The sequence below is a fragment of the Galleria mellonella genome, unplaced genomic scaffold (genome assembly GCF_026898425.1).
Source record: "Galleria mellonella isolate WM207_F2 unplaced genomic scaffold, CSIRO_AGI_GalMel_v1 utg165, whole genome shotgun sequence".
NCBI lineage: Eukaryota > Metazoa > Arthropoda > Insecta > Lepidoptera > Pyralidae > Galleria > Galleria mellonella.
Genome location: NW_026442009.1, coordinates 1,672,660 through 1,687,609, shown reverse-complemented (window position 1 = coordinate 1,687,609; position 14,950 = coordinate 1,672,660). Strand labels below are relative to the sequence as shown.

At 31.1% G+C, this 14,950-nt stretch overlaps 1 protein-coding gene across 1 annotated transcript in view; it reads right to left on the bottom strand.

Moving 5' to 3' along the window:
* Positions 1–14,950, bottom strand: part of LOC113519031 (peroxidase-like) — a 96,191-nt gene that overhangs the window by 19,997 nt on the left and 61,244 nt on the right. The window contains exons 4-6 of the mRNA XM_052892715.1: positions 12,537–12,581; positions 10,897–11,087; positions 1,155–1,331 (exon numbers count right to left, since the gene is read on the bottom strand). Of these exons, the coding sequence (XP_052748675.1) occupies positions 1,155–1,331; positions 10,897–11,087; positions 12,537–12,581 (413 nt within the window). The remainder of the gene's footprint in view (positions 1–1,154; positions 1,332–10,896; positions 11,088–12,536; positions 12,582–14,950) is intronic.

The following is a 14,950-nucleotide window of genomic DNA, read 5'->3' as shown; positions in this document are numbered from 1 at the left end:
AACACTAGACATAGCACAATAACGTTATTGTGTCCTATTTTTTTAAATATTTTATTATATATACTTATAATATCTAAATAAATTTTAGAAGAAAATATTTACGAATTTTTAACTGTGTGTAGAACATTTAGTTTTAAAGATATGAAGTGAATAGAGAAAAGTTATTAATAATCCTAAATATAAAATACGAACTACAAGCGATACCACTTGAAATAGTATAGTATGATTAACTATGACAGCATCTATCTATTTTTCCATGAAACAGGTACAGGCATGTTATATAAAAACATTCATATGCCTTTAGATTACCAAACTCGACTATTTGAAACATTATAACGAACATATTAGATTTCGCTGGATTATTATACTCTGCCCTTCAACTTTGTATAAAATAATACTTATTACTTCTATATCACATTATTAAAAATTATGCTTTACATTAGGGTTAAGGTTGAATTAAGGTAACTTAGGTATGTTAACAGTACCGTATTAAAATAAGATAATAATAATACTAATGCGTCATTAATTAATCATAGTTTAATACGTGAGCGAATAACTTTAAAAATATTTACCATGTCAAAATGCGTAAATGTATAGCAAACACAGACTCAAATACATCAACAAATCTATTGTTATGAAGAAATAGCTGTAATATATATGAATATGTTTGAATTTGAGGAGAAAAATAATATGTGCTTTAATAGGTCCATTTTTTTATCTTAACTGTTGTACGTCTGATATGAATAATTAATAGAAATAAAACAAACATCAAACCATAAGCTAAAAACAAAATGTTACAGGAGCTATTTATTACTTACTTGTTTCATTCCCATTAGCTATTATGTAAAAAAAAATATTTTTATTAGATTTTCTTTTAGGTTCACTAATCGATAAAAAATTACAGTATCTGAAATACTCTAAAATATATGAAATTAAATATATTGCTACAAAGTTATACTGAATAATTCTACGCTTCATAGAGACCACATTCTACTTTCCTTGTATTTTTACAGATTTATTTTATTTACATTATTATAGTTTGACTGAGCTTTAAATAAAACATACATGCATACTACTATCATACCAGTCTACCATTGGGGAGGCAGAAGCAATAGAAATAAAACTTCTTAAATAAACAAAAATTAAAAACTTACGAGATTGCGTGACACCTGCGGTGAGGGACATATCATGGGTAATAATTTGGCCCCATTGTTGAGCATTCAAATTCCAAATAGGATCGACTAGCTGTCTGTCAGGGAACAACCGAAGGCTGATGTCACGAGGATTCGGCAAAGAACGCCCTGATGAGGACAATGGCATTGCACTGATACCTGAAATCAAAGGAATAAAAAAATATGACAAAATTCTAAAGTTGAATACCACTTATTTTGTAAAATTTAAATATAAAATGGTTTTCCGTAGAGACTACAGTATGGAGTTTTTCAAAAAGGTTTTCTTTAGGATCAGCAACGTGCATGTGACACCCCTATTATTGCAGGTGTCCATAGGCTACAGTAAATATTTACCATCAGACTAGCTGTACGTTTGTTTATCACCTTTGTGCTTTAAAAAAATATTTCTCGCGTTAAGGCCGTATAAATAATTTATGGATGAGCATAGGTTTATCGATAAGTTATAATATAGGATAGGACAATGAGATATTTTTTAGAAAATCTAATTTGTGTATTTTTTGGTAGCGTCTTACTGCTATCTAGTAAAAATGCTGCATGGCAATATGATGTAAGATAAGGTGCCTTTAAGTTACTGTTTCGCTTGCCGTCTATGTCGAAAACCTTATATCTCTGATACAAGAGGCAGAAGACGTTACAAGAATAAAATGAAATATATGAGAAATGCCTTGGAAAGCATATTATATTATGTTCATGTTCATGGTAATAGGTATTCATATCTATCGGTGACATTTACCACTTTTCATCAATTACGTCTTATTTGCCATTCTCAATCTTACAAAAAAGCACTTAACTAAATGGACTAGCTTAGACTGTTATTCTCGTCGCTTTAATGCAGAATTCTGTCATAAGCTAATTCACAAGACTGTAAAAATCAACATTGATAACATCTAAAACTTCGTAAGTATCAATCATGAAATATTCGAATATTAGTATTATAAAGCATTTGATAAGATCTATTTTAAGTCAACATTGTAATCTAACCGACAATATTAATTTATATGCAGTTAAATATATCGGTATGTCATCGCAGACAGTTGATGAATATAGTTTTAAGTAGTTACTGACTGAATCTGAAATCTGAAAAAAAAACTAATTTACACTTTTTTATTTATTTTTATAAGGTGTCAGTTCTTCTGATGACGGATTCTTATTTAAAAATTGCAGAAATACAAATAAATGCATTTATAGAAATCACATAGACGAGTAGTCTATAAATTAGAATATAAAAACGCTTTGTAATTTGAATATTGTACTTTTAAAAGAATCTTGAGGAATATTCCCGAACCTTTTACATTAATTTATTGTACTAAACTTTTAATTCCTAATCAATAATAGATGCCTACCGCCAGACATTTAAGACAGACCTGTAGATAATCCGACCCTATGAATTACGACAAAAAATGGCTCATTTTTGTACTGAAATTTTTCACTGAAATTCACTCAGCTACTTAAACGTTACCCAATAGCAAATTTCCAAATTATGTTTCCAAGTATTTACATGTTACCTAAAAGCACGATTTTTGCTCTTATTTGTTATTCTGATTTATTAATATTAAAGTTTAATCCAAATATTGAATTGAAACAGCTTAAATTTGCCGTAGATATACGACTACAAGGTTAAATCACAAAATTTCAACATCCTTATAAGTAATTGTATGTAACAGTACAAATTGGCACGACAAGTTAATGTGTGAAGTTAATTGTTTACTGGAAGAATTGCGGGTGTAACTATTTGACCTTACATTCCAATCGTGTATGCACGTATAGATTTTTTGTTCATAATTTATATTATATATACAATATAGAAGGTAAGATAGAAGGAAGAAGGGGGAGAGGGAGACCGAGACATAGTTACATCAGGCAGATCAAGGAAGGAGTTGGTGTCGTGTCGTATCAAGAGGTGAAAAGACTTGCTGAAAATCGTAATGAGTGGCAAGAGCTCCACCGACAAGAGCGCAGCTCTTAAATGGATAGATAGATATACAATATATGGATTACAATAAAATTCAGTTTCTCTAATTTAAAAAATTAAATTATTTTAACTACCTGTACTTCTCTATATTAATACTGTTTATCAAGAATCATTCATAATTCCAAATTTATTGATATTATAAAAAATGAAAGTCTCTTAGGTCTGTTATTTTCTTAAATTTACTAAAACATTACTATATAGAGTCAAGCTGTCCCCATTTTTAATTAAAAAAATAATTACTTATTATAAGACAAGACGTTGCTGGAAGCGGATACTTGCCATAAATATAAAACTTACGTGTCTAGACGTATTATTTTTCTACGAAATTTATTTGTTCATTTCGACACGCTTTAATACGGACTCCATTCGCTAGTTAATGGACACGTTATGAATGCAACTTGGTTAAATGCGCTCTATTTTTACTACCGCTGTTTAGTTTTTAATTGTAGATCTCAGTACTTTTTATATGTCAATGTCGAGACAATTTGCACTCACATATAGGTAAGTATGACACTGCGACTGCAAACGGTACATCTAATCTGTCCGTTGACCTGCTTTCTGATTCAACGAACGTTTCAGACTCGATTTAGTTCTAATTCTCTAACACCTTATCAAGTACTTGTGTACTAGCTATTACTAGTTATCTAGTATAAGTTAGTTTTATTTTCTCGCAAATAATGATTTTTATCGACCCATATAAAAATATTATTATAGTATTATAAATAAAAATATATTTAATTTAATTTTTGACCAGTATGCAGAACCTATGACCATATCCATAAGAAATTTTAATATAATTTGCTGTCTCTAGATGTCTTTACTAACCGATGTCGTTGTTTGAGATGTCTAACTTAGAAGACAAATAAACCTGAACTAATATTTTTTATAATATTAATAAATAAAAAGGTTAAGCAAGTATTTATATATTGCGTCGCAAAAAAAAAGTGTCTTCAATCACGAATGCTCCGATAAACAATAATATCTTAAAAACCTTCTTTTGTCTTTCTTACATTATAAAATATTTTGTGTTTACAAATAGCTTTTAGTAAACAGTAAACAGTTTATTGATTCGTAAAGAAAAATGCTATAAAATTTAAATGGTCTTTTCTTATTTACGTTTCTCATTTTGCAATACAAGATATATAATATTCTTATTTTTAATCTTAAGAGAGTAAACACCGATTGCAAAAAAAGTTGTAACAATCAATTCAGAATCGGTTGGAAAGGTAATCGTGTAACATAGTCCCGAAAAAATTCAGACAATCTGAGAAACTCCCTCTTCTTGAAATCCCTTAAAAAAATATTTTGTAAGATACAAAATGTTATTGTACAACAACCTAAGACAATTAGATTACAACAGGCACAATTTAAATAAAAGGACGCAACACTGTGGAACATTAGTAAATAAGAAATATAAAAAGAATGGAAATCACGGGTGTAAATCTACAATGATTGATTGTAATAAAAAAAAAAAAGCTTTAAAGGAATTTATCTGAAAAGACTGAATACTTTATTGAGACAACATATGTATAAATATATATGTACATACATATGTGAGACATGATTTACGAGTACATTATCGGGAAATGGATTTATATAGGGAGAAAGATATAGCTTGGTAAACGTATAATGGATATTTATAATACTAGATATTCAGCATTAATCTATTATACTCTAAAAACAAAAATATTATTATTACATCTTATGTCAAATTAGCAGAGCTAAGTTAGCCAGAAGTGTAAAATTATCAACCTAATATTAATATATTTTCCGAATGCATTAGAGAAGTTCCTTTCGTAATATTCTAAATAACTAATTCTAAATAACTACGTAATATTTTTTTATAGTAGTTCTTTTTCTGTGTACAATTGGAGATAAGTATCAAAGTCGGAAACGTTTACACCATAGTTTATTATCAATTATTTTAATTAATTGGTCATGGGATGTCCTCTTTGGTCATGGGATGTCCTCTCTATTAATCTGTCCGATTGTGGAGTAAGGGCATACGGGTACGCAACCCCGGCCTCCATAGCTACTACAGTTACAAAACCTATGTCCTCTCCGTAGCTGTAGTATCCCCCATTTTTCCTATAGTTCCTTTCCACTTATCACCATATACCATTATACCAGAGGGAGACTTTGTACAAAAGTCGATTGCTTGGGCACCTCTGTCCCATTCGTGTTTCAACCGTGAAGCAGTTGTGTTTGCATGACTGTGTTTCGGTTTGAAGGGTGGGATATGGCGTGAATTTACAGGGTACAGAGGAATAACACCTGAGTCCTCAGGAATGGCAACCCATGGGGGTATCATGGGTGAAACAGTATAGTCTGCTATGTCCATGGTACTGCTCATGTCTATAGGCGACGGTTACCACTTTCCATCAGGTGGGCCGTCAGCTTGTTTGTCATTCTAAGTTGCATAAAAAAAAAAAAAAAACCTCCTTTCCTTATAACCTATTCCTTTCCCAATGTAACCTATTTCCTTTCCCTATCCGATGTTAAGAAGAGCAGTTCTTTTTCAAAATGATAAGAGAAATTAAAACGCAACTACCCCAGGAGGGTACCGGCACTGCCGGAGAATCCGTCCCTGAGTGCAACTCAGGCAGTCCCATCGTATCTGGGGGGGACAAATTTCTCATCGACGGCGATGCGTTATGCCACGGGTCACGTCATGTCTCCCCTGTTTCCCCAAATGGCAAAAAGAGGGCAAAGGAATGCCAAATTGCAACGATGAATGTTTGTGGAGGTATGGATAGTAAAATAGACGAAGTATGTGAGATGATGAGTGAAAGAAGAATTGATGTATTAGGAGTAAGTGAAACAAAAAAGAAAGGCTGCTCTATTACTACTTATGACCGATATACTGGGTACTGGTCTGGAGTTAATGACTCTGAAAGAAGCAGCCAAGGAGTGGGAGTTATTTTGTCAGAGAGAATGAATGCATCTGTTAAAGAATTTGAATTTGTAAGTCCTAGACTCCTCTGGATACGACTGAAAGTTGGTTTGACCCGTATTTTTCTCCTTTGCGCTTATGCCCCGGATATGTCCAAGCCACCAAAGGTCAGAGAGGATTTCTGGGATAGTGTAAGAGAGATTATGACTAAATGTAAGGAGAATGAAAGAATTATTTTGATAGGTGATTTTAATGGCTGGGTGGGAATCCGTCGCGATGGATATGAAAGGAATTTAGGAATGTTTGGAGATAAAAGAGTGAATGAAAATGGTGAAAGTTTATTAGAAGTATGCCTGGAGAGAAATCTGGTGGTGACTAATACTTTGTTTAGTCACAAACTGATTCATATGTATACATGGCAAAGGCAAACTGAGAGAAGTATGATTGATTTTGTAATTGTGGATGAACGATTGAGAGCGAAAGTGAAGGATACAAGAGTCTATCGTGGTACGAATGTCGGAACTGATCACTTTTTGGTGATATCGAGAATAGGTGGCTTATTCAATAAATGGCGACATCGTCCACGTGTTCGTATGTCAGAAATAGAAAGAGTAAGAGTAGAGAGACTGACAGAAGAACAGGTTCGAAATCAGTATCAAGAAAGATTGAATGAAAGATTTAGAGAGCTACTGAAGAAAGATAACTATGAGATAGAAGAATTTTGGAAGGAATTTAAATGCGGAATCTTTGATATAGCTACTCAAGTTTGTGGTGTAAGTAAGAGGAAGGATGTTAAGATGAGAATGAATGTATGGTGGGATGGCGAAGTGAAAGAAATGGTGGCTCTAAAGAAAAAGGCATGGATGGATTTGTTAGCTACCAGAGCTAATAAGAGAATGCAAGGTAATGTAAGTGACATTGAAAAAATTGCAAAAGAGAAGTATGATGTAATGAAAAAGAAAGTTAAAGAATTAGTAAGCAAAAAGAAAGAGGAATGTAAGGATGAGTATGAAAGGAAATTCTCTAGAAATTTTCGAGCTAATCAAAAGCTTTTCTGGCATTTAGTTCGAACAGCTAGAGGTAAAAAGAGAGATCCGAAAATGGGCGTGATAAGGGATATGGATGGTAATGTTATCACGGAACAAAAGGAAGTCTTAGATCATTGGAAGAGATATTTTGAAAGTTTATTTGAACGTGGAAGTGAAAGAAAGAATGTTGAAAATGAAATAATGGACGAAGAAGTTGACAGTGAAAGTGATATAAGTATGGATGAAGTAATGAATGCAATGAAGATTATGAAATTTGGTAAAGCAGCGGGATTCGATAGAATATCTGCCGAAATGCTTAAAGAAGGTGGAGAAATCATTGTAAACCTGCTGTGTCTGCTGTTCAATAAATGTTGGCGGTCCGGTTGTGTTCCAGGTGACTGGAGCAAAGCTGTTATTGTGCCACTATATAAAGGCAGCGGGTCACGGCAGGAGTGCAAAAATTTCCGCGGAATAAGCCTTCTTAGTGTTGTAGGCAAATTGTATGCTAGGATTTTGATTAAAAGAGTGATGAATGAGACGGAAAGTAAAATTTGGGATGTGCAAGCAGGGTTTCGAAAGGGTATGGGATGTACGGATCAAGTCTTTTCCTTAAGGTGCATAACAGAGAAAACCTTAGCTCAACATCAGAAGGTTTTCTGCGCCTTCATTGACCTTGAAAAGGCTTATGATAGAGTGGAGAGGAATGAACTGTGGTCAACACTGGCAATGTATGGGGTGGGCAGCCATTTGATACGGGCATTCAAATCTTTATATAAGGATTCAAATGCCTGTGTCAGAATAAATGGAGTCTATACAGACTGGTTTGGCATTGAACGCGGTGTTAGACAGGGCTGTGTAGCGTCTCCTTGGCTGTTCAACCTATTTATGGACAGTTGCTTGACCGATTTGAAAGGATCTAATTGTGGATTCAGGATGAATGAATCTCTGTTTAAGACTCTTTTATACGCCGACGACCAAGTACTTTTTGCATCGTCGGAGTATGAATTACAACAAATGGTGACTATAATGAATGAAGCGTATGCAAGAAAAGGTATGAAAATAAATGCGAAGAAGACGAAGGTAATGGTTTTTGAGAGGAATGAAAGTTTAACGGCATGCCAGATTATGATAGGAGATGAAAAAGTAGAGCAAGTGAGTGAGTTTCTATATTTAGGTTCTTTGTTTACGAGGGATGGGAAGTGTGACAGAGATATTGAGAGGAGAGTAAAAGCGGGAAACAGTGTTAACGGTGCACTGCTCTCGATTATGTCAAGTAAAAATGTATCGAGCAAAGCTCGCCTTGCTATAATTCAAGGAGTACTGACACCAACACTCATGTATGGAAGCGAATCGTGGGTATGGCAGAAGAAGCATGAAAGTAAGATAAATGCTGTACAGATGAGAGCTTTGAGAAGTATGTGTGGTATTACTTTAAAAGATAGAGTAAGAAACAGTGTGATTAGAGAGAAGTGTGGACTGAAAGACGATGTAGTGACAAAAATTGAAAAAGGAATGTTGCGTTGGTTTGGTCATTTGGAGAGGATGGATGAAAGAAGAATTACGAAAGAGATTTACCGAGCAAGAATGAATGGAGATGTCGGTAGGGGCCGCCCTAGACGGACGTATGTCGACCAAATAGGCGACGTGCTGAAGAAGGGCCAAATTAAAAGTACCCGTAACCGACGAGCGTGTATGACAAGATTGATGAATGTGGAAGAAGCGAAAGAGGTTTGTTTGAATCGAAGCATTTGGCGTTCCATTGTTTCTGCCTACCCTAATGGGAGACAGGCGTGACAGATATGTATGTATGTATATGTTTAATTAATCCTAATTTAATTTCTTTTTTTTTTTTAATTATATCGCTTAAAAGGAGATAGTTCTAAATACGATTCATGTGTATTTTTGTGTATATATTTATTTATATTATTGCACTCATTAAAATATGTCTACAGGGCGGACTTAAAGCCTGATGGCATTCTCTACCAGTCAACCATTACGCTAAACAGAGAGAGTAAATAGCGATGCATAGATTTAAAAAATAAAAATGTAAATTAAATAATTTGAAAGACAGCAACCATTTAAGATAAATAAATATACAAACATATAGAACAGGCTACCTGCTGACATACGGGATAGTCCTTTCATTACTTTCTTCAAGAGAAGACTGAAATCACACATTTTAACCAATTGTACATGATAATTCTATGCACTTATACATATGTATATATATTTATCTATTTAATTATTTACGTATTTATTTATTTATTTATATATTAATTCACAATTTGTGTTTGTTGTATTTACATTATTTTCACCGGTACCTTTCCTGCACTGGATTACCCAAATTAAATTATTTTCTCTCTAACTACACTGGGTTGGCTGGAAGAGATCTCTTTTATAGATAAGTCCTCCCTTGCTAACAAGTTGTTAAACTAATCGTTGCATGTATTGTTTAAGTGCAATAAAGAATATATATAGAATAATATACTTACAAAAAATATATATACATAATTCACATACAATACATATTATAAATAACTATACATAGTACATATTAAAATTAATAAATAGATAAAACATAACTGATTATATAATACTTCAAATTGAGGTTTTTCATTGTTGTAATAAATTTAAGTAAAGGTCACGAAGGGACTTTTTAAAGGAAAATTTGGTATATATACGTGATATTTTTTCTTATTCTTAATCAATATTAATGAATATTTTTTGCACATGATAAAGTTTATTCTCTTGTTGGTGATATATTAATTTTGTCACGATTGAATTAGTATCTTTCTCTAATTCTTAAATTTATTGAAATCAGAAGTCATAAAAATCGATATTATGATAATAATTAACTAACAAAGTTATTAATTCTAAAGATTTATAATTTATCCGTTTAACAAAACCCCAAAATAGATTTGGTTAAAAATAACAAACAGCTCAAATTTCAAAGAAGGTTATGATGTTACCGAAAATCCCCGTTAATAAGTTAACGTCATGCAGTCGAATAATTATTGACTAAATTATGTAATCTATTTACTGCCTCAAATATTAAAACACATTTATTTGTAGAATGACATCATTAAATCGAGCACTATACTGATATCGACAAATAACACTTCCTTGGCTTAGTATTAGAAATCTTAAATTCAATGTCCGTAGTATTACTCATAAATACGTGGCTCGCAAAGCTGTTCGAATTTTTAAACTTTTTATAAGAGTAAGTTCATAATTCGTCTATTTTTACATATGTAATACAATTATCCATAGATGAACCACAACTTATAACAGAATCCTTTTTATCTAACAACAACATAAATGAAATGTAATAAAAATAAAACTAGTAACTGTAATAAATAATTTGACGACCTCCGTGGTGCAATATTGGGCACGTTTACGTTAATGAAGTTCTGGATTCGATTTCTAGTCGGTTCTATTTAGAAAACGATCGTTTCTTAATTAGCTCGGGTTTGGGTGTTCTAAATTGTACACCAACATGTACGTTCCACGTGCCAAGTTCCTTATAACACAAAGTATTCTAGCTTAAAGATCAGACGATTGATGAGTTTGTATGGTACTTATGACTATTTATACAAGATTATATTATACGAATATTTAAAAGTGATAAGATTTTATTATTTGTTTAAAATGGATAAATTCAAAAACTGCTTAACCGATTTTAAAAATTCTTTCACATATAGAAAGCTATATTATTAGCGATTAACATTGGCGATATATATTTTCAAAAAAATATATTATCTACCCGTGCGAAGCCGGGCAGGATCACTAGTTATTAATATTTAAACTTACCATCGGCATAATTATAGGGCAATAGACGTCCATACGGTGTCTGTGGTGTACCCCACGATGGTCTCAAGAAATTATTACAAGATCCATCTATAGATCTATATCGTGATTTTGTACAAAATGGTGGAGCCAGACCGCAGGTTTGAGTAGCGGGATCCTGTCCTGATCCCAACGGTGGTGGTGGATTGCTGAAACTACACAATTATACTCATTTAAAAAAGTAGCAATCAGTATTTATAACTGAATAATTATAAAAAATTAATAAAAAAACTCACTGCTTATTTCAGTAGTATTTTGTAAAATATATAATAATATAAATAATAATTATAATTACATATTATTTTATACAATTAAGCGTGCATCTTATGTTGTAAGCTGTGCAAAACCAACTAAAATATGTGGTGCAAGCTAATGATTATGAGGTGTAAAAATTACAGTATCTATAATAAGACATAATGTACACAAAAATAAAAACACTTTCTATATTATCTAATTGTAAGAAAGGTCAATAGAACCCCTGTAATATATTAGTATGTCCTTAACTATAGAGATATACAAAACACAAAGGGAAGTATTGATACAGAAATATAGTCTCAATCGACAGGAGATTGGTTTATTTTCAAATATACTCACAGAACCACATCCCAGAATGGCAAAATCTTTAATTACTATATTTTTGTATCAATAATTCCCTTTATCAAAATAGACTACTATGTATTATTACTATTATGTATTATTTATTTATATATTAATGTTTTAAGTATCTAAGGTATTTTTTAAAATTAGGGTATGATGAGGCTGACATATCCTTATAGGATAAAAGCCTCTAAATAAAAAAGATAAAAAAAACTATAGAGATGGTTAATATCAAATATCTATATATTGATATCTTCTGGACATTGATAAACAGCCATTGCGATATCGCCCATACCAGTCGGATATCTACTCATATATTCATTACGAGCGAGTCCTTCTTTTTCGATATTATATGTTGGATAACCAACATATCTGTTATTGGGACAATATATGTATATATTTTGGGAATACAATACATAAATATTGCTATATATTATCCACACATACTTATCTAGCATTTGAGATAAATAGATATACGTATATACATATCTAGGTTTCGGTACATTAAAACCAGAAGGGTAATAAATTTACATTTTTACAGCAAAGGGCTTGCACCATTGTCAGAAACCGTTTCCCTTGTCTTGGAGACAACAGCTTAATTATTCATTTGGGATGGGTAATAATTTATGTTCTTATAGTTGAACATAAAAAAAATTATACAATTTTATTTTAATAGTGAAATATATAAAATTATATTATTATTTAAATAATAATAGTATCAATTAAAAGTTATATTTAAAGACCAAAAAGATGATACAAAACTTTTAACATTTTTATATGCGTTGTTAATTATATTCTAAGAAACAATGCTTTAATGTAATTATCTCTCAAAATTTCTTTTAGTGTATTAACATAGAACTACTATTACGAAAAATACATATAATAATGAATATATAATTTAAATTAATTAATATGAATATATTTGTAGAAATGTCAATCATCTTCTTTACCTTTAAAATTCACTTGAGAATTATTTTAAATTTAATTAGTCACAGTGACATATTAACCTTACAGTGCTGGCTTGTGCTTCCCTGATGTCTCCCTCTGGTCTGCTGGGGACACATTGAACACAGTAGTACAATAGTACAAGTACATGCAATACAATCCAATTTAATATACAACCAAGTGCAAGGATTATTCACAATTTTAAAATCCGATATTTTTTCGGCTTTCGGTGTAGTTAGGATTTACTGCGGTATAACTTCTACAAAGGTTACAGTGAGTTACTTACTTTCGGGGAGGGAATTTGGGACTGTTTTGGAAATACAAGAAATAAGAGAAGATCGTAAAGGAATACATATAAAGGATATTTAAAAATCAATTAATAAGAGGCAGAAAGCTAGATATCTAGGTATTAGAGATTAGAAAATAGAATAAAAAAATAATGGATTGCAATCAAACTTACTCTTTCATTATAATTTAATTTCTAAATTTAATAATTAATTACTTCTAATGTTTTAATATAATCTACATAAATAATTATAATAATAATAAAATTGTTATAGTTAATTAAATTATAAAAAGAGAATAATAAATACTAAATTGATTTAATTCCTTCCAATTACACCTAACTTCTGAATTAAAAAAAAAATATTATAAATGAATAAATTTATTTTAAATTGATAGATTAAGTCAATTAATTGTAATTTTATATTTATTTATGTTATTCACTGGCACTTATTGTCACACAATCACGAAAGTCTTGATCATATACATACACTTTTTTGATCATATTTACAAAAATACTTAAATAAATAATCAAAACACATATATATATATATATATATATATATATATATATATATATATATACAATATCTAAATTATGTTAAAAGTAAAAGTATATTTTTTATATTTCTTAAGATTCAGACATAAATTACCTCGTAATTGGCCCTAACAATAATTTAAAATTACCTCTAATACATATCCTAATATATTCCAAATTATACTGGTCACGTCTCTTCGTTGACGACGGTAAAGACAACCCATTAGAAACTTCGTGAATGCAGTAAATGCTTTTCTATCAAGCTCCAAGTTAATTATATTGTAAGTAGGTAATTATATTTGGTCCTTTTGTATCATTGAAATATTTAAATTGCTTTAATTGGTATTTCAAAATTATCACTACCGCTAGCGCCCTTTCTTTATGTTGGTACCTAACAGTTTTGAAATTGAAAATATGAAATTCACAAATTACGATATACCCATTACTACATTGAGCTAGTAAATACTAGAACAATCTCTTTCTCGCTCTCTCTTTCTCTATCTCTCTCTGTCTCCTATCACTGCTGATCAACTTAACTGCTTACTTATACTTCTGTGGTGTATTCTGTTGTATCAAGATTTTTTAAACAGTTACATGTAGCCTACCGTGCCTCCTTCTTGAGTTTAATTTATAATGATATGAATGAGACATTGTTTAATAATAGCACTAGTGGCGAAGTAATGCAAATCATAATTTATCCTACCAAGATAACAGTAAAAGTCATGTATATACCTATGTATTTACTTACTAAGATATATATTTTTTTTATGTATTTGTTGTATATTTGCTGAGTGCCTATAATAACAGTTAATGTAACATTTATCGAATATGACCCTCTCTTCAGTCGCATATACAAAGCATTAGAAAGTATAGAAGAAAAGGTAAGTAACAAATAGAAAAGGTTTATAGGAATGACTAGGATCTGAAAACAGGATCTAAGTGGATATGTAGGCAAAAATATGAACTGAATTTTTTCTATTTGCTCCTCCTGACAAGTGAGGGCAAACACGAAAATGTCTGTTCATAAAAGCAAACTCATTAAATAATAAATTTTACCAAACCACAAAATCCATTTACTAAGCGAATGAATAATTGAATATATGAAAGTAACCGAACACCGCAACTAAAACCTTACTTCACCTTTAAGTCATCAATAGTGCAATTACCTAGGGTTGATTGGTGCAGTTAACTTAGCTACTAAGATTTAACACGAATAAAACTGTCATAATTATTACATAATATATTTTAATGTAAATAAAGTAAATAAATTAAAAAAAATACAGTTTTATACCAATTCAGTAAAACATGAATCTTTTTTGTCCACACCACGTGTTAAATTTGTGAAACGTTTGCATTAGATTCGAAGTTTTCGAATCCCTTATTACTCCCATGGGAACCGAATAAGCCAATTTAATGCTGAAGTAAATGATAGTTACGATCGAATGACACACCCTTAGAAGAGTAGATCAAATGTTGGACTGTATGAAATATGATACAAATGGTAACGGTAACTGTGAGTTGTCTAAATAAAGATTTATTAACGTTCAGTTATAGGTTCTATCGTATAGAATAAAAGTCATTGTTATTTTATATATAACTTATTAGTTACAACTTATTAGTTATAAAAATATTTAGACAGTTTAATTCGCTTATAAT